The sequence below is a fragment of the Saccopteryx bilineata genome, chromosome 5 (genome assembly GCF_036850765.1).
Source record: "Saccopteryx bilineata isolate mSacBil1 chromosome 5, mSacBil1_pri_phased_curated, whole genome shotgun sequence".
In the NCBI taxonomy this organism is placed as follows: Eukaryota; Metazoa; Chordata; class Mammalia; order Chiroptera; family Emballonuridae; genus Saccopteryx; species Saccopteryx bilineata.
The window spans coordinates 2,661,407-2,681,922 of NC_089494.1; the positions used below are offsets into that span (position 1 = coordinate 2,661,407).

Sequence of the window (20,516 nt, forward strand, 5' to 3'; positions counted from 1 at the left end):
CTCTGGCTGATTGCAAGATGTTTTCTTCGTCTTTCATGTTCAGAAACTTAATTATATGTTGTGATACGGGTTTCCTTTGGTACATACTGTTTGGGTCTGTTTGGCTTCTTAAATTTGCAAGGTCACATGAATTGCCAAGCTTGGGAAGTTTCCAGCCCTTATTGCAAGTGCTTTATCTCCACCCGCGGCCCCGGCTCCGCTCCTCTGGGGCCTTCACTGAAACGCACTTAGATCTTGGTTACGGCCACACAGGTCCCTGCTGAGGCTCTGTTCAATTCCTTCCCCGCTCTGTTTCATTTCTGTAGCTCAGACTGGACACTTCTCTTTCCTCTTCCATGCTGGTTCCCAGGAGGTCCCTCCGTCCCCACCCGACTGCTGAGCCCACCCACTGAGTCTCTATTTTAGTTACTGTGGCTTTTAGGCTAAAGTTCCCATTAGTTCCCGCTGTCTTTTTCTTCGCTGACACTTTCTATCTCCTCTGTTTCGTTTCTAGTGTGTCCACTGAGGTGTTTTTAAGGGGACAGCTGCACGCCCCGGCCAGGAGCCTCCGCAGCACCTCTGTAGTGGCCGAGCCAGGGTGACATGGGGAACCGACGCTTTGAAGTGGTTGAAAGTCATGGAGATTTCTTTCCTCTCCAAAAAGCCTGCAGATCTGAGTCCCAGGTGCAGACTCGATCGGTCTGCACTCAGCAGGAAGGAAACTGCTATCACTGCCCGTCCAAGAGACAGAGAGAAGCCACTGCCCCAGAGACACGGGGCCTGGCCCACAGGACTGCCACTGTTCACCTCTGCCTTACCCCGGCCTGAAGTTCCGCTCCTGTCCGCCTCCAAACAGCATGGGGTGCAGAGGGGTACGCTCACCGAGCCCTCGGATGTACAGCGCTCCAATCCTGGGGCCGTAGAACTGAAAGGAGAAGCCAGTCACTATTAAACAGGGACCTCCCAACGATGCCTGTGTGCTGCACACTGGGGGCACACAGACACTGCAGTGTGGGGGCCCCCGACAGGGCCCCCTCCACTGCTCCAACGATGCCTGTGTGCTGCACACTGGGGGCACACAGACACTGCAGTGTGGGGGCCCCCGACAGGGCCCCCTTCGCCGCTCCAACGATGCCTGTGTGCTGCACACTGGGGGCACACAGACACTGCAGTGTGGGGGCCCCCGACAGGGCCCCCTCCACTGCTCCAACGATGCCTGTGTGCTGCACACTGGGGGCACACAGACACTGCAGTGCGGGGACCCCCGGCAGGGTCCCCTTCGCCGCTCCAACGATGCCTGTGTGCTGCACACTGGGGGCACACAGACACTGCAGTGTGGGGGCCCCCGACAGGACCCCCTTCACTGCTCCAACGATGCCTGTGTGCTGCACACTGGGGGCACACAGACACTGCAGTGCGGGGACCCCCGGCAGGGTCCCCTTCGCCGCTCCAACGATGCTTGTGTGCTGCACACTGGGGGCACACAGACACTGCAGTGTGGGGGCCCCCGACAGGACCCCCTTCACTGCTCCAACGATGCCTGTGTGCTGCACACTGGGGCACACAGACACTGCAGTGTGGGGGCCCCCGACAGGGCCCCCTTCACCGCTCCAACGATGCCTGTGTGCTGCACACTGGGGGCACACAGACACTGCAGTGTGGGGGCCCCCGACAGGGCCCCCTTCACCGCTCCAACGATGCCTGTGTGCTGCACACTGGGGCACACAGACACTGCAGTGTGGGGGCCCCTGGCAGGGCCCCCTTCACCGCTCCAACGATGCCTGTGTGCTGCACACTGGGGGCACACAGACACTGCAGTGTGGGGGCCCCCGGCAGGGCCCCCTTCACCGCTCCAACGATGCCTGTGTGCTGCACACTGGGGGCACACAGACACTGCAGTGTGTGGGCCCCCGGCAGGACCCCCTTCACCGCTCCACTCTGGAGGCGGGCAGGCTGGACTCGCGTCCCAGCTGTGTCCCAGCACAGCCCCCACATGGCATGTGGTCAGATCTGTCACAGACAGGGGCTGGAACGAGAGGTCACCTAGAGCTTCTTCGGGGGGAGCCCCTGTTGTCACACGGAAGTGACATAGAAACTTGAAGGGTCACAGGGTTGAGCAGCGCACACCCCCCTCTGGAAACAGGGCCGTGCTGGCACACGGAGCACTGGAAGCGCCTCAGAGGATCTCCAGCGTGGCCGTGCCCCTGCTGCGCCTCACAGACGAGCCGCCGGAGCTAAACTTTTCCCTTCGGGGGGCGCGCGGACTCCAAGTCAGAGAGAGAGCTACCTTCACGTCGCCCGTCTGTGGGGGGCTACGGGTGGGCCGAGGAGGGTCTGCAGACACTGTCCCTGCGGCAGACACTGTCCCTGCTGCAGACACTGTCCCTGCTGCAGACACTGTCCCTGCGGCAGACACTGTCCCTGCGGCAGACACTGTCCCTGCTGCAGACACTGTCCCTGCGGCAGAGGACACGCAGCCCCTGGCTAACCCACCGCCTTCCATCTCACCGGAGACCCCAATGCCCTCCCACAGCCTGGCCTGGCTGCGTCTCTCCTGCCTGTACGGCCTGATGCCCGTTATCCCAGTCACGACCTCATGCCCCTGGTCCCCCCTTCAGTAAGGTCCTGAGGGCAGTGACCTGCTTGTTACGGTGTCCCAGGGCCCAGCCCTCAGGAGGCACTCGAGGGGCCCTGATGACAGGTGAGTGACAAGCGGAGCTGTAGGCTCTGCTCTCAGGGGGCCCCGCGGTCATTGAGCCAGGGACCCCAGGGGGGCCGGAGGGCTCTGCCTGCCCACCTTGTGCCCCACGATGGTCAGGAAGTCCACGCCCAGGTCCCTGACGTCCACACGCCGCTTCCCCAGGGCCTGCGCGGCGTCCGTGTGCAGCAGGATGACCGGCAGCCCCGAAGCTGCCCGCTGCTGGTTCAGGGCTTTAACTCGCCGACTGATTTCAGGGATGGGCTGAAGGAGGAGAAATAAAGAGTTGAGTGAGTTGCTTGGATTTGATGTAAATGAAACGAGAGAAATCAGGAGACGTTAACAGGACAGGCCAAACACGTCACAGAATTAAAGGAGGGAGGACAAGAGGCCCGCTGAAGGTGCAAGCACAGTCTCCTTCCCAGTGGAAAAGCGGCTTACCATGACGACGCCAGTCTCGTTATTGGCCAGCATGACAGTCACGAGGCACGTGGCCGGCCGGACTGCTGCCAGGATGTCCTCAGCCTCCGCCTGCCCGTTCACCTTGGACACCGGGACAAAAGTGACTGCTGAGGCAGAGATACAAGCACTGACCTTAGTCCCGCAAAGGGTCCTCTCTTGACAGCTCCTTTACACAGAGCTTCACAAAAGCATTTCCCACAATTAAAAGTTCAGAAAACTATAAAGAAGGAATATAAGCCTCCCCCATCACCCCTCCCAGAAATGATCGACTTAAAACACTTCTTTAATGAGGCGTCAGCTGGTGGGTTCGCTTTGAGGCTCACTCTCCTTTCTGCGTCTCAGGGACCCATGAACTTGACCTCGACTCACTCAACACTGAGCCAGCACTTATGATCTTATACTGAAGATGGAAAACAGTGGAGGTGTCGTTCGGTTCAAAAGACAAATACATTGCCTTTCCCCTCAGAAACGAGAGAACAGGCATATTTCTATATAAGGGGTATCCCCTATGGACAGAGAATACTGAGGGACCCCCAGAAACATAGAAAGACAATGGAATTAGATGAACAGGAATAAGAGAAACAGACTTGGAACACTAATGTATGAATGGATCTGTGACCGTCCAAGTTCAGGTGCACAGCGTGGGAGCAGGGCGGGTGCCAACGGCTGAGGCCGGCAGGAGACCCGTTCTGGTGTCTGAGCAACCCTCGCTTAGCACCCAGCAAGTGGGTGGCGCCGCGTGCCCAAGACAGGAAGGGTGGGCCCAGGGGCTCCGGGACAGGAAGGGGCCCGAGAGAAGGGCAAGAGTCCACACTCACTCTGCTACTGGACACAGACAGGAGGCACAGGGAGGCAGCCTGGCCAGGATGCTCTCTTTATGAAGGTCTGAAAAGATGCTCGACTCAGCCACAGGGAAACGGAAATCAAAACCACGGGATTCCACTTCGCACCTACCAGGAGGGCTATAATAAAACACAGCCTGACCAGGTGGTGGCGCAGTGGGTAGAGCGTCAGACTGTGATGTAGAGGACCCAGGTTCGAGACCCCAAGGTCGCCAGCTTGAGCGCGGGCTCATCTGGTTTAAGCAAGCCTCACCAGCTTGAGCCCAAGGTCACTGGCTCGAGCAAGGGGTTACTCGGTCTGCTGTAGCCTCCCGGTCAAGGCACATATGAGAAAGCAATCAATGAACAACTAAAGTGCTGCAACAAAGAATTAATGCTTCTCATCTCTTTCCCTTCCTGTCTGTCTTATCTGTCCTTCTCTCTGATTCTCTCTCTCTGTCAAAAAAAAAAAAAAAAAACCACACAAAAAAACCCAGACAGGAACAAATATTGGCGAGGCTATGGAAAAATTGGAGCCCTTGTGACTACTGGTGGGACTGCAAAGACAGTGTAGCTACTTTGGAAACAAAGGTTAAACAGTTACCATAGGACCCTGCTAGCCCACTCCTAGGCGTGCACCCAAGAGAAATGGAAATGTGTCCACAAACACGCCCACAGACAGATGATCATCATGGCGCTGTCATGATGCCTAATATTCAGCTGATGAGTGGGTGAATAAAATGTGACTATTCTTCACACAAAATGAAACTTACTCATCCATAGGAAGGAATTAAGTACTGGCACATGTTACAACTTAGATGCTGAGAGAAGCCAGGCACAAAATACTGCATATTATGTGACTCTATCTGTGTGAAAGTCCAGATTAAGCAAACCTTGAGACATAACGGAGATTCGTGGGCGTCTAGGTTTAAGGGCAACGGAGAATGGTTCATCGATACGAGGTTTTTTTCTGGGGTCATGAAATGTCCTATAATTGACTGAGGTCCTGGCTGCAGGACTCTGTCAATGTACAATCACGGCTGAACTGCACGGTTTAGAAGGGTAAACGGTACAGTAGGTGAGTGACATCTTCTCCATAAAGCTCATTTACAGAGAAAGCACCTGGCACGGGGAAAGGTGTGAGACGGTGGAAGTCCTCATTTTATACCATGGTGGGGGAGGGGGCTGCCAGGAAACAGAGGGCTGAGCTGACGTGGAGATTACCTTTGTGAGTGACTCAACTGGAAGTCATTAAACTGACATGCTAACCAGGAGAAAAACTCCAGGGGCGCTTGGACCTGACCCGGCAGCAAAGGGAGAACATTTACTTTGTACTTTACACCTTGCTATAATGTTTAAGTTGTCTCTGTCCTGTGCCTGCTTATACTTTGTAACGATTTGTGTAACTTTACACAAGAGGTTCAATGCAACAGTAACTAGTAACAGTGCACTGTATACTAAGTTGCCCTTTCCACTGTAAGACAGAAAATGGGCAGCTGGGATAAGAGAAACTAAAACTTAAGAAAGTTAGACCTGGCTTTTTTTTTTTTTTTTCTTCAAAATCAAGCTGGTGCATTCGGGTCAGGCCGCGAGGAGGAAACCTGGCCAACCGTCAAACAGAAGAAGCAGCAACAGGGCGCCTGGCCACACGCGGTCTGCCCCCCCCCCCAACCTTTAAAACAGAAACACCTTCCCGATTCGCCTTCAGGTTTCCAGCAGATCCGATGGAAAGCTGATACTGTGAAGAAGTTGCTCTCTTATTTAAGGAGGGCGATCTTGGCTGCCTTAGGAGGATGTTTTCAAAAGTCTCCCGTGTCTTGAGGCCTCGTATCAAAGGAAAAGTGAGGACCAGTCCCTCCGGTGTGACAGAGCTGGGGCCACTGTCCCTGTAGGCCAAGGTGGACTCACCCCTGGGACGGCCAGAACTGCTCTTGCTGAGGCCTGGCCACTCTCCCCCATCCCCACTGACAACGTCTAGTTCTCAGCACCTGGAGGCCATGACTACTTGATCCTTTTCCTTCTAGCAGAGGAAGCGGCAGCCAAGATTTAATTATTAAAATCAAACCACAAAAAGCACCATTCAGCATTTTATAGACATGGTATTTAAATATTTACTGGACACAAGAGTCGAGAACACCACTGGGGAATACCAATGACCCATCCGACACCTGATTACCGTTTCTCCTGGGGAAAACTTCAGGGTATCTGCGGAGGCTCCAACACAGCCTGGGGGAACAGGCTGTCCCCTGCACCCCGGAACAGCCAGGAGGCCGAGCGCAGGAGGGTGCTGACTCACTGCGTGGGGCCGCTCCCCACTGAATCAGACAGGGTCAGCGGAGCTGCCCGCTGGAGTCCAGCCAGGCTGGTCACTCACCGGCCACTTGTTCCTCCACCGCACGCTCCAGGGGCAGACGGATGGAGTCGTGTTCCACGGTGCAGGTGACAATGTGGGGCGTGGCCCCCTCTGCTGGGCTATGGCGCTCGGCTGAGTCCCCCCGTGGGGTATGGGTTTTGCGGAAATGCTTCACCACGGAATGGATCACCAAATTATTTGACTGCAGAGAAACAGCAAAACAACAACAACAAATCATTTGTAAAAATTGTCCTGAGGGGGAGTCAGGGTAGCAACCTCTCTCACTTGGGTTTTCCTGTGGCTAACACCTAAAAACAAACAAACAAAAAACAAACAAACAAACGTCAGCTTCCTGAGCTACACCCTTTCAAAGACCTAACTACAAAGATTTGGGGGTTTCCAACTTTCAAAAACTTCAGGACTCATTTCTGGTCAATCCTATCCAAGAAAGTTATGCATTTTTATTTTATTTTATTTTATTTATTTATTTATTTATTTTTTTTGTAAATTTCTGAAGCTGGAAACGGGGAGAGACAGTCAGACAGACTCTCGCATGCGCCCGACCGGGATTCACCCGGCACGCCCACCAGGGGCGACGCTCTGCCCACCACGGAGTGATGCTCTGCCCATCCTGGGCATCGCCATATTGCAACCAGAGCCACTCTAGCGCCTGAGGGAGAGGCCACAGAGCCATCCCCAGCGCCCGGGCCATCTTTGCTCCAATGGAGCCTTGGCTGCGGGAGGGGAAGAGAGAGACAGAGAGGAAAGCGCGGCGGAGGGGTGGAGAAGCAAATGGGCGCTTCTCCTGTGTGCCCTGGCCGGGAATTGAACCCGGGTCCTCCGCACGCTAGGCCAACGCTCTACTGCTGAGCCAACCGGCCAGGGCCAAGTTATGCATTTTTAAATTTATAAACCTGTCAAAAAAAAAAAAGAAGACAATTTTACACAGGCCCCATTGCTGGTGGGGCTGTAAGCCGGCACCTCTACGAGGCCCTTGGGCGTGGACATGGCGAGGCTACTTCCTGGACTTGGCCCCGTGGCCCCATGGCCAGCTACACTTGCACAGAGACAAACATGGATGTGGAGATCATTCACTGTTGTGCTGTTTGTAACAGCAAAGCCTTGGAAAGCCCTTTGATTTCTCAATTTCTATCAATAACAGGACTTGCTAAATAAATTACACAACATAGTTGAATGTAACACCCACAGAGATGTAAAAACACCTAGCGAGGAACCAAGAGAGTGACATATTGCTAAATGTAAAAAGGTAGCAAACATTAGATACAGTACCCCACAAATTGTCTGAAAGGGCAAGATACATACACACTTCCTTACACATGCCAAAAAAAATCCCTGAATAGGCACAAAGGGAAGGAGAAAGACTATATAAATCTACACACTTCTTTTCATTTTACACACAGACTATCTCTGGAGACAGGAAACTGAGAGCGGTGGTCTCCTGGAAAAGAAGTGGACAGTGGAGGCAGTTGGGTAGTAGAAGCCTTTGTTTTGTTGTTGTTGTTTTTAAAGTAACCTCTTCTCTTACTTTTTTTTTTTTTTTTTTTGTATTTTTCTGAAGTGAAAAGCTGGGAGGCAGAGACAGACTCCTGCATGCGCCCGACCAGGATCCACCCGGCATGCCCACCAGGGGGCGATGCTCTGTCCATCTGGGGTGTTGCTCTGTTATAACCAGAGCCATTCTAGCACCTGAGGAGGAGGCCATGAAGCCGTCCTCAGTGCCCGGGCCAACTTTGCCCCAATGGAGTGTTGGTTGTGGGAGGGGAAGAGAGAGACAGAGAGAAAGGAGAAGAAGGGTGGAGAAGCAGATGGGTACTTCTCTGTGCCCTGGCCAGGAATTGAACCTGGGACTTCCATACGCCAGGCTGATGCTCTACTGCTAAACCCACCGGCCAGCGCAATTCCTCTTACTTTTAAGTAAAGCATACGTACAGGGAAGTGTGTGGGACATACACAGCTGCCCAGGCCCAGACAGAGCCACTGTGCCCCCAGAGCACACTGCCCGATACACATGGAGTTTCCGCCCCACGTGAGCACCCCTCGACAAGCGTTTATTTCGTCTTTCTGACCTCCATGTGACTGGCACTGACCTGAGCCGATTCTCTGCCGTTAGAGAGGCCGCCCCTCAGGCGTGTGCACTGCGGGGAGGTGGTGGGTGTCGCTGGCTCTGGTCAGTTAGGTGGTGCTTGGGCACTGGCCATGCGCCGAGTGGAACAGCGGGCACCTGGCAGAGAGTGAGGCAGCGGCAAAGGGTCAGCTGACCCGAGACACAGCACACCAGGTAACGGTGAGGAGTGGTGAGATGATGATTCAGAAGTGCTTCTCCAGAATGTGAGGCTTCCTTAGAAGTCCCAGGTCACGCCCTCACGGGAAACACAGCCGCCCACACAGCGACTGTGCGGACAAGTGACTTTGGGGCTCTGGGTGCTGGAGCGGCCCCACAATTCCATTCAAGGGGCCGGGGTCCCTGCACCACAGGTCACCATGGAAGGCAGGGTAAAAGATGACCCCACCAACTGTGTCAAAACGAAGATGCCCAGGCCCCGCACACATGCCACCCCCATGGGAGGCAGCTGCTGGCAGCGTCTCAGGACCTTACCCTCATCACCACCCGGAGAAGCCTCACAGTGGCCACAGTCCTGGGTGGCAATCAAAATGTGTCATGGCATGTTCCCAGGCCATGACACTCCTGGGCACTGACCAGGCTCTGGACAAGACCTGGACAGCCCCCCAGACAGCCGGGGGCTGTGGGGGCCCATTCAAGCCACCAGGAATCTGATCCTGGTGTGGTGGTCAGTGCCCAGGGGCCTGGTGGCAGCTCCTCCCACCCGTACTCAGCCAGGACGCGTCATTCTGCTCTCTCACAGAGGCGCAACCTCCCCCTCGAGTGACATCCTGCACTCAGTGTCGTGAGCGCTGTCCACGGTGAGCAGGCGGCTTAGGGTGTTCCGCGGTAGGTCTGCGTCACAAGGTGTTGACGCTGGTCCATTCTAATCTCGAGGGACATCTGCTTGTTCCGTTTCCCATGGACGATGCTGCTACGACAGCCCTCACCTATCCCCTGGCGCCCACGCCTCTCATGTCTAGGACGTGTACCCCGAGTGGGACGACTGGCTAACAGGGTCGGAGTCTTCCACTTTGCACGACAATGCCATCGTCCTTCCAGTTGGCATCCTGCCAGGTGTGTCTGGGTGTCACTGCCCTCCGGTCTTGTCCACACTGACCCTCACTGGACTACCCCAGTCCGGCATGTGCAGGGCCACGTCTGTGGCGTTCGCTCTCGTTCGTACCGACTGTGTCGGTGGCAGGCGGAGACACTGCTCTGCAGACACGGCTGGTGCCGGGGTCCAGCCCTGGGGGGGAATCCAGGGGTCCCACAGGAAGAGACGGCGTAGGCGTGAATCGAGTGAGAAATCCGAATTCTTTTCTTTCTCTTTATTCTCTAGTTAGCATTTACTGCCAGGCATCTCTGCCAAATGCTAGTATAGCTTCCTTTTTATGCACACACACTGAGCTACAATTACATGGTGTTAATCATTGCTTTTGTTTTACTCTGGTTATGCACTTCCAGATAACAGTTAATCTATAAACTATAGATTACAAACCAGGTAGCAATCTATAAATTACAAACCAGGTAGCAAATCATTCAAAGTACAACTACAAAATAACTTGAATAGCGATAACAACATCAGTAAAAGCTTTTAAAGTATTAGTACTAATAATTAACTTTACTGCTGTTGTGAGTTAAGGGGCAGAGAGAGATTAGCAGACGAAATCATTAAGGATTAACAAAGGACCACCACTTGCTCAGGTAAATGGCCTTGAGTTTATGCAGTGTCCTACTTTTTCTCACAAGATTCTAAAAGTTTTGCCCATTAAAAAATTGACATAACATTAAGAGTAGCTTTCACCCAAAGATATACAGAGTGCACTTACAAGATAGCCTAGTAGCAACATAAGACATTAACTGTTATTACTCCCATGGATTCCCCCTCATTCTTCTCATTATAAAAAAAATCTTGGAAAGTACATAAATCTCATGAGAACATCTCACTGAGAAAGCCCAGTAACTGCCTTCAGTCATAAAACAATTCTCTTAGCAAAACATTCTTTTCTTGCCGACTGCACTCTCATCCTAGGCCACACAATGGGCCATTCTACTACACCTTACCTAAGATACTATTGTCTAGTCAAATATTATTTATTTACTATATTTATACACTAGTTAAGTTCTAACTCTATTCTTCTCAGAGTGTACCACTATCTGTAGATCAAATAAGCAAGAAGAAAGGAATGTTTCTCTACTCTATTACATGAAAAGGCTAGGGAGGAAAAATGTTGAATTAAGTGAAGGCCGAAAGGTGCTCTGTGCACAGCCACTGCCTCCTACCCATTCACAAGTCACAATCTATTCTTTCTAAAATAAGAAGAAATTCTCCTACAAACTTAACCCTTTACGAGGGATATCATAGCCAGCCTCTTATGTTTATGAGCCCAGTTCAAGGGGCTCATAGGCTTTTCTGTGGAACTCACACCCTCTGTCTCATTTCCAAAGAAATTACTACGAATCTTACAGGGAAAGCACGGTACTATTATCCCTGTGCCATAAATAATAGCACACACCCAGAAAAGGGGGGATATAAGGCCAGATTAATTCAAAAAGTCAAAGGGAGAAGTATCGTTGTGTCTCTCCTTTGGGTGACTTTGTCAACCTGCAGCCATTGGTCTTCACTGCGGTGACTCTGTCAACCAGCAGTTTTTTTTGTTTGTTTGTTTGCTTTTTGTATTTTTCTGAAGCTGGAAACGGGGAGAGACAGTCAGACAAACTCCCGCATGCGCCTGACCGGGATCCACCCGGCACGCCCACCGGGGTGACGCTCTGCCCACCAGGGGGTGATGCTCTGCCCCTCCGGGGCAACGCTCTGCCATGACCAGAGCCACTCCAGCGCCTGGGGCAGAGGCCAAGGAGCCATCCCTAGCACCCGGGCCATCTTTGCTCCAATGGAGCCTTGGCTGCGGGAGGGGAAGAGAGAGACAGAGAGGAAGGAGGGGGGGGGGGCGGAGAAGCAAATGGGCGCTTCTCCTGTGTGCCCTGGCCGGGAATCGAACCCGGGTCCCCCGCACGCCAGGCCGACGCTCTACCACTGAGCCAACTGGCCAGGGCCAACCAGCAGTTTTTTATCTTCTCTGCTGTGACCTTGTCAGCCAGCAGTTGTGGGTCTTCTCCTGCTGTGACCTTGTCAGCCAGCAGTCGTTGATCTGCTCCTGACAGGCTGGGGCTCCTCCGAGGGGAGGTGCCTCTTCCCGCTTCTCCTCCGCACTTCTGTCGGGTCCTCTGCCTAGGGGCCTGGACGCTGCCTCGTCCCTGACGTGCTGCAAATACCTTCTCCGGTGGTCCAGCTTGTCTTTTTTCTTTTCTTCAGTGTTCTGTGATGAATCCAAGTTTTGCTTGGTTGTGTGGATGGTAGAATTCATTCATCTTTTCCTTGATGGCTAATGCTTTCTTATATTTAAATAATATAAGCCCAACGGGCTTAAGCATTTGCAAACAAATAACTTTTTGCCAGAAGGCTTTATAAATTTTACTTTTCGCGATTGGGTCTTTATTGCACCTGGAGTTGTTTTGTTTTGTTTTATTATTATTATTATATTTTTGGGTGTTGTGAAGCAGAAACCCAATTTCCTTCTTCTTTACAGTTTCCCAGCATCATTTACTTGTCAGAGTCAGAGAGAGGGACAGATAGGGTCAGACAGACAGGAAGAGAGATGAGAAGCATTAAGTCTTCATTGCGGCACCTTAGTTCATTGATTGCTTTCTTATATGTGCCTTGGGGGGGGGGAGCTAAAGCAGAGTGAGTGACCTCTTGCTCAAGCCAGCGACCTTTGGCCTCAAGCCAGCGACCATGAGATCATGTCTATGAGCCCGCACTCAAGCTGGCGACCTTGGGGTTTTGAACCTGGGTCCTCCATGTCCCAGACTGACACTCTATCCACTGCACTACCACCTAGTCAGGCTTGATAAACTGTTTTTAATTCCTGCTGCTCTACTACCTCAGTCATAGATACTGATCATATCATCTGTCATCCAATCCAGAAAAAAATTACAAATAAGAGGGTACCATTACAACTTCGCCAGGACAAGAGGTGTATCCCGGGACTCTCCTGAGCAAACCAGGATAAGTGGCCATTCTGGTCACACTGCAGGTCCCCATACACGCATGGCTGTGTCTGGTCTGTCGTCAACCTCTGCCCTGGGACCACCAGCCTCATTTCGCAGTTTTACAGAAGGCTTCCTTCCTGGCCAAGCAAGTCATTTCCTGATAGTTTTAATCTTCAGGAAGTCTTGACTATTCTTGGCTTCTCTATTTCCAAATAAATTAGTTGGTAAGATGCCACCAAAAAAGTGTCAGGATTTTTACCGAGGTTGCACTGAATCCACGGTGCAACTTGGAAGAAACTGATGTATTTACGAGGTTGAGTCTTTCGAGGTGTGAACACGGTATTTTGCCCCATTCATTTAGATCTGGTCGGATGGCTCCTGGCATGGGAGGGACTGACAAATTCTCTGTTAATAGATTTATCTCCTAAATGTTTGACAAGATTCGGTGCTCTGATAAACATTCGTTCTGTTGCTGGTACAATAAAAATACAATTGATTTTTCTATGTGCCAGCTTAGCTAAATTTTCTTATGAACTTCATTAACCTCACTCACTGCAGATTCCTCCGGGATTCCTGTGCAGACAGTCCTGGACGGCCATCGTGCCTTCCTCTCCTGAACCAAATGAGACGCCGAGATCACTGACTCAGCGGCGCCCGACACCACTGCATGGCTGCGAGTGTCTTCTGCCGACGTAAAAAGACGTTCGACGGTCAAACCTCACACTCTTAACACGGCCAACAACTTATCAGGGCGTCCAAGGAATGATTCTTGGGCGGCATGCAAGGGAAACGCTCTTTATTGAAACAGCACTTACATTATAAATATCTTACCAGGCACCTGGACGTTACTCTCGGGATAAATACTGGCTGATTCTATATCAAGCTAATTTACAAAACGGCAACAACAAACATTATTCTTTCTTTAAAAAAAAAACAGATACTCAGAAGGAGCCACCTTTTCTTACTAAAACTTGCAGCTGAAAGAACGAGGCTCCGGAAACATTACCTCGGTGCCCCCGGAGGTGAAGACGATGTCTCGAGGGTCCCCACTGAGCATCTTCGCAAGGCTTTCCCGAGCTGAGCTGATCATCTCCTTGGCCTTCCTACCTTGAGGGACCGAAACGCAAGTTAATTAGCATGGCTTTGCCTGAGTCCAACCCACACGTGTAAAAAGTGACCAGACACGAAGGTGCGAAGAGACCCGATTCTGAAACGGAACGTCCCGTGGGCGTAGACACGGTTGTATGCCACCGCCTGGACGGGGCCGGTGCAGGGCGGCAGGGAGAGCGGCCACTTCTGAGCTTTCCGGAACTTAGTGAGAGCCGGCAACGGACACGGGAGGGGGCCTGGGAACCCCAAAGTTCCCTGAGACACACTCACGAGGGCGGGGACGCTGCCTGGTGGGCTGCTGTGTGTTTTACCCGGCCAGTGCCCACCAGGCAGCAGAGCACACACCCGTTGGGCATGCTGAGTGAACGACTAAGTTAAAACGCTCACAGAAATCTGATTTTGTGTGTCACTAAGCAGGACTTGAGTCCTTGGAGGTAGGTCCAAGTCTCCACCCCGGCCTTGAGAGTGTTGGAAACTGCTGTGGGAAACTGCAGACCGCAGTAAGAGTGGGTCTGGTGGGGAAAGCCCAGAACCCAGAGCTAAAGGGGCCAGTCCCATCTGGGACCAGACGCTGACAATGAATGTGGCCATGTGACCACATCCTTGACCTTGTCCTTCAAGTCCTTGCAAAAGGAATTATTATTAAGTCATAATAATGTGACAGTAATTAAATCACTCTATCATAAAGGCGATGTTTTTCCTTCCTTTATTTCTTTCAATTTCTACCTGAGCCTCAAAAGAAAGTGAACTGCAGCGCACTTTTTAGTTACGGCTCTTAATTTGTGGAAATGAGGGCTGTCAGGGTAACCAACCGAAAAGCCCCTCACTGGCTTTACTGGGTCAAGAACATGACTTCTTCCCGAGGGTTACTCATGAGCTTCTTCATGTGAACTGCTTTTTACTGGCATTTCACTGTCCTCCACATTCTCAGGTGTTAATGCGTCAGAAAGTTCAAGTTGACCAGAGGACAGATCAGCGACAAGGAAATGTTCAGTGCAGCCTCACGCGTGGGTCAAATACACCAACACACTCGTGATCAAACGGCTGCTGCCTGCTTCTGAGGACGCTTCCCGTCACCAAGTTGCTGTGGAACTTAACACATTGTGTAAGTCTGCTGTCTAACTAGTGATTTTAAGCAAATTCTTTTCTTTATAAACATTTTTAAAATTTTACTTTTATAAATTATTTTCTGAAATCTCTATATCAGAGATTTTTAACTGGTGTCCCGCAAGAATTTTTAAAACATGCAATACCTGACTGTTTAGTCAGGGGGACTGACCTCTTTTCCCTTAGATTGTCAAATTAAAATGTGACAGCAGCCAACACAACAACAGCCGTCTGGTGTGAATGCCCTGTCTTGAGCCATAAATATGTAGGTCATACGGCCTGACCTGTGGTGGCGCAGTGGATAAAGCGTCGACCTGGAAATGCTGAGGTCGCCGGTTCGAAACCCTGGGCTTGCCTGGTCAAGGCACATATGGGAGTTGATGCTTCCTGCTCCTCCCCCCTTCTCTCTCTCCTCTCTCTCCCCCCTTCCTTTCTAAAATGAACAATAATAAAAAAAAAAAAATATGTAGGTCATAGAATAGAGTTGCACCTTATTGGTTACATCACATAAAAAGGTTGCATCTGATTGGCTAATTCTTGGTACCAGAAATACTTATATACAAGTATAGGCTCCTGATTTTTAAAAAAATCACTTTGGAGCAAAAAGGGTGGGTAATTACTATTATTATTTTTTTGTAAACCAATCAAAATTATACTTATTTTTTGTCAGATCAGCAAAAAATATATTTTTAATATGCTGCAGAATTTTAATAATCAGTTTATGTATGCCACGAGATTAATAAGGTTGAAAATCACTGCTGTACATTAAAACAAGAACAAATGAGAAAGAATATTTATGATTAAAGGACTTAAAAGTAATTTTCATTTTTTTAAAAGACCAGGATTATATTTGATCCTGATGATTTAAAAGGTCTATTTTGCAAATATTTTAAGGATCAACTGAGACAGATATGTGAAAGGGCTTTAATAGGTACAGTAATTAGTAATTACAATAACTCTAAATAAGACATCTTGGCCCCAGCCTGATAGCTCGGTTGGTTGGAGCGTCGCCCCAAAGCACAGAGGTTGCCGGTTCGATCCCCGGTCAGGGCACATACAGGAACAGCTCGATGTTCCTGTCTCTGTCTCTCTCTAAAATCAATAAAATAAACATTTAAAAAATAATAATCTTGTACACCCAGGGAAGGGAGACAGGAGCATACGTTAAAGACTGTGGTACCAACAGGGACCGACATACCAAGCTGGACTGCTTGGGGAAAAAATCCACCAAGAATTATAGCTAAAGACGCAGTTAACAGAAAATCTATTCACTACCAAGCGATGCCGCGTGGCGCATGGCCTCGGTGAGAGTGCCTCTTACCCCCGCGTCCGCCATCTGGGCGCAGCCTCTAGAGTTACCTGCCGGGTACGGACTGCTGGGATTCCCCCAGGCCTCCTGCATGGCCTCGGTGAGAGTGCCTCTTACCCCCGCGTCCGCCATCTGGGTGCGGCCTCTAGAGTTACCTGCCGGGTACGGAATGCTGGGATTCCCCCAGGCCTCCTGCATGGCCTCGGTGAGAGTGCCTCTTACCCCCGCGTCCGCCATCTGGGCGCAGCCTCTAGAGTTACCTGCCGGGTACGGACTGCTGGGATTCCCCCAGGCCTCCTGCATGGCCTCGGTGACCGCCCGGACAACCTCCGGCTCCAGTGGGGTGGTGGCGTTGTAGTCCATGTAAACTGTCCTGGAAGGGAAAGGACGGGCTGCTGCAGGTCCGTCTGCACCAGGAGCAAACATCGGCTAGGCCAGCCTGCTCCTCCACGGAAACTTCCACCCCTGGGGGGGACTGGGGGCGCAGGGCCTGGACGCTCACCCAACCGCTGTAGAGGTCGGGTCCCTGTCCGCCCGGGGCCACACATCCTGAGGGCTCTTTTTCCTGGCTTGCGTTTCTAACTGGGCCAGTTTCCGTAAGGCTGTGAGCAGTGGGTGAGCCTGGCACCCATGCTCCCACTCTCCTCCTCCTCGCCACCTCCCGGCAGGTCTCCCAGGGGCCGGCCTGCGGCTCCTCCCTTGAACTCCTGGGTTTCTTTGCCTAGAATGACCCCCCAACATTCTGTGTGTGTCTTTGCTCTAACTGGACGTTCTGGTGAGGTTCCATACAGCCAGCAGCCCCTCCTTGCCAGCTTTCAGGGTCCCTTCCCTGCAGGTTCTCCCGGGCTCTCCTCGTCACTGACACCCTAGCCCTGCCCTTGTTTCCTGCCCGCATCAGTGGGAAGTACCAGGACGTCAGCTCCCGGGCTCTGCCAGTTCTCACTGCTGCGTGTCCAACACTGACTACAACGGCCGGCACACAGCAGGGCTTGGTCTGTAACAGGGGTGGTCAACCTGCTTATCCCTACCGCCCACTTCTGTATCTCTGTTAGTAGTAACATTTTCTAACCGCCCACCGGTTCCACAGTCATGGTGATTTATAAAGTAGGGAAGTAACTTTACTTTATAAAATTTATAAAGCAGAGTTACAGCAAGTTAAAGCATATAATAATAATTATTTACTAAGTACTTTATGTCGAATTTTTGCTTGTTTGGCAGAATAAATCTTTATAAAACAACTTACTATAGTTAAATCTATCTTTTTTTAAAATTTATTTATTTATTTTACAGAGACAGAGAGAGTCAGAGTGAGGGATAGACAGGGACAGACAGACAGGAACAGAGAGATGAGAAGCATCAATCATCAGTTTTTCATTGCGCATTGTGACACCTTAGTTGTTCATTGATTGCTTTCTCATATGTGCCTTGACTGTGGGCCTTCAGCAGACCAAGTAACCCCTTGCTTGAGCTAGCAACCTTGGGTCCAAGCTGGTGAGCTTTTTTGCTCAAACCAGATGAGCCCACACTCAAGCTGGCGACCTCAGGGTCTTGATCCTGGGTCCTCAGCATCCCAGTTCGACGCTCTATCCACTGCGCCACCGCCTGGTCCGGCTAAATCTATCTTTTTATTTATACTTTGGTTGTTCCGCTACAGCCCACCATGAAAGCTGAAACGCCCACTAGTGGGTGGTAGGGACCAGGTTGACTACCACTGGTCTATAAGGTGGCAAAGTGAATGTCACAGAAAATGCACATTCTCTGAAAGGTCCTCATAAGTGAAATTATCTGTGTATCTTTTAACCAGTATCAAAAACCTTCAGAAACTCTCATAACTCTATACGGTAGGTAATCCTGTCTGACACTAGAAGTTATTGTACCTGATTTTTAAAGGAAGAATGTTTAAACCGATCCACATGAATTTTCAAATTGTGTTAAAAATTTAAACACAACTACCAGTGATAGCTGTTAAAACAAAAGTGTTTTTCTTTTTAAGGAAATAATCATTTTAATCTATGCAAGCATAATTCATGCCCAAACATTAAATTCTGCCATAGTTTTTTGCCTTCATAACATTTTTCATTTTCTTTGTGAGCTCTGCATTACCTCAGAAAGTAACCTATTCTTTGATGGGTTCAATTAGCATAAACAATCCAATTCTGTGATACCTATTTAACAAAGTTCAATATCAATACATAATATTTTATTGCCTAAAATTGTCAAACTGTTCGTGAAAGCTAAAAAACTATAAAATAATTAAGCTACGCAATTTAACATGTAATTTATTAAAAAATAAAATAAAATAAATTTAACATGTAATAGATAGTGGTCATAAAGCAGAATTTTAATATTTAGTCTTCTGAAACGCTAATGTATTTCCATAAGCCTTTAATCTATAAATTTATAGCTACAGTTTGCCACCAGGGAAGCCAGACATATATTCAGTTTGTCTTTATATGTAATTAAAAATCTTAAGAGGACATAGGCTGTAATTTAGATACAATTTAGTCATCACACTATACCAAGACCTTTAAATAATCAGGAAATATTTCACATTACTGCTTAGTCTTATAAAATGGTAAATACTAACCAAAAATTGATACCTCTATACTCTTATTTATAATGTTTCCTATACTCTTAAATGACACTGCTTGGCACGTAATATGAATTTACCCCCACTAGTTACACATGAATTCTAATTGTCAATCAATGCAGCTATTGCTCTTTACTTACTACATTGCCTCAAAATCAATCCTCCTACGGAAAGTCACTGTCCCGAGTGGGGAAAAGATTGCAGAGCTTCATCTGTTCCTTAAAGATTGTATAGAAACACAAAGCGAATGAAAAAACTAATTAAAAATCTGACATTGCAGCGCTGGCTGGTGAGCTCAGTGGATTAGAGTGTTGTCCGGTAATGACAAGCTTGCTGGTTCGATCCCCGGTCAGGGCACATACAGGAAGATTGATGTTCTCTGTGTATGTGTGTGTGTGTTGTGTGTGTGTGTCTCTCTCTCTTTCTCCCTTCCTGTCTCTCTTAAAAAAAAAAAAAAAGATAACCTGACTTTGGCCTCTCAGCTCCTTCTGTTTTTCCCGGCTTTTGGCTGCAGGCAGATCAAGGCTTGCCCGTTGAAAAGGTTCAGTTCTGTTGCAGTCAGTTACATAACTTCGCTCTACATCACTCGCACCCCAGAATTTCATATTTTGGAGAAATTCCTTCTCTCCTTCAAATACAACGTGTACATCTGTACTATTCGCGGCTACTTGACTAAGCTCTAGAAGTGAGTTTCTAGCATACACTGAAATGGTGACTTCACCCCCAGTTGAATGCCCGCCATGTCTCCATGGAACAACGTTCCCCAGCATCCTCTGCTGCCCACGAGATTTCCTACTGTGCAGCCCTCCTGGGCTAAGAGTGTCTAAGGATGTATTAAAATCAGAAGTTTCTCTCCTACGACAGCTCCAGCACTTCATCCCTTCATGGAGAAGAGGCACTCCAGAATGGCAGACACTGACTTCTAAACTCTGTGAACCCTGATACATTTTTGAACACCCTCAGTTTTTCCATGCAGTCCCAATCTTAATTTCATCACTGTCTTTCTCTTCCTGCTGTTTTCGTTATTTTTAATTTTTATTTTTTCATTCCCCTACGGTAGTTCATCAAGTGCTTGTTACAGGGAGGCACATAGATACTTTTAATCCCAAATTTGTAACTGTTTCATCAGGGCTTGGGCTTGGCCTCTTCACTGCTTCCAGTGGGTTAGGGGCTTGTATGATGTGCTCCTGAGATTTGGGTTTCAATTCAGATAGTTCTTTCTTCTCAGCAGTCCTGACATCAAGTGTGACTGGCTCAGGTGGATTTTCACTATAACGTGTACCTTTTTGTACAATCTACAATGATTTAAAAAATCAGAAAAATCAGCTGTTCTCTTACAACAAGACCAACCCTTTAATGCGTCGTGTGCATCGTGGGAACTGGGGGTGGGACCCAAGCGCTGACAGCAGCCCGGGTTGTAGGCACAGCAGGGCCATTTCCTTCCCACCCACACAAGTCAGGCCCAAACACGGGGACTGCAGGACCATGTGCTGACAACTCCCCCTTGCAACCACCGGTCTGAGGGCCTAGTTTTCCTTTGGTTATTTTTTAAACCATGAATGTCTTAATGCAGCGACTTGTCCATGAACTGTTCAAAGTTACCTGGTAGGTACAGGGCTTTGGGGCTCTGGGCAGTCTGACCAGCCATCCTTGGCCAGTCCGCTATGACGATGGTGTTATGACTCTCCTGGTCCTACTGTGTGTGACTCAGAGCTGCAAATGCCCCAGCTCTGCGCTCACTTCCCGAAGTTTCTCCAGCAACTACTGCCCGCGGAGTGACGCAGCCCCTCAGCCTGCTGCCTGTCTGCTGTGTGGCTTGACTTCCAGAGACACACTTTGTAAGTTACTCTGCTCCATTGCCTGCTACTTCCTTAGAGTGCTATAATGACGGGTGGACAAGCTACACTTG

The 20,516-nt window shown here is 49.9% G+C and overlaps 1 protein-coding gene and 1 pseudogene across 4 annotated transcripts in view; both read right to left on the reverse strand.

Moving 5' to 3' along the window:
• SCLY (selenocysteine lyase) overlaps positions 1 to 20,516 on the reverse strand; it is a 37,785-nt gene that overhangs the window by 16,005 nt on the left and 1,264 nt on the right. Inside the window, exons 2-7 of one of the 4 annotated variants that reach the window (XM_066280651.1) lie at positions 16,278 to 16,390; positions 13,498 to 13,598; positions 6,335 to 6,515; positions 3,119 to 3,243; positions 2,777 to 2,941; positions 798 to 904 (exon numbers count right to left, since the gene is read on the reverse strand). In XM_066280651.1, coding sequence (XP_066136748.1) covers positions 798 to 904; positions 2,777 to 2,941; positions 3,119 to 3,243; positions 6,335 to 6,515; positions 13,498 to 13,598; positions 16,278 to 16,390 — 792 coding nt within the window. Of the gene's footprint in view, positions 1 to 797; positions 905 to 2,776; positions 2,942 to 3,118; positions 3,247 to 6,334; positions 6,516 to 13,497; positions 13,599 to 16,067; positions 16,116 to 16,277; positions 16,391 to 20,516 lie in introns of those variants that run through there. The other 3 variants (XM_066280650.1, XM_066280652.1, XM_066280653.1) reach the window with 3 other exon arrangements.
• On the reverse strand, positions 18,693 to 20,057 carry LOC136338411 (cysteine and histidine-rich domain-containing protein 1 pseudogene; annotated as a pseudogene).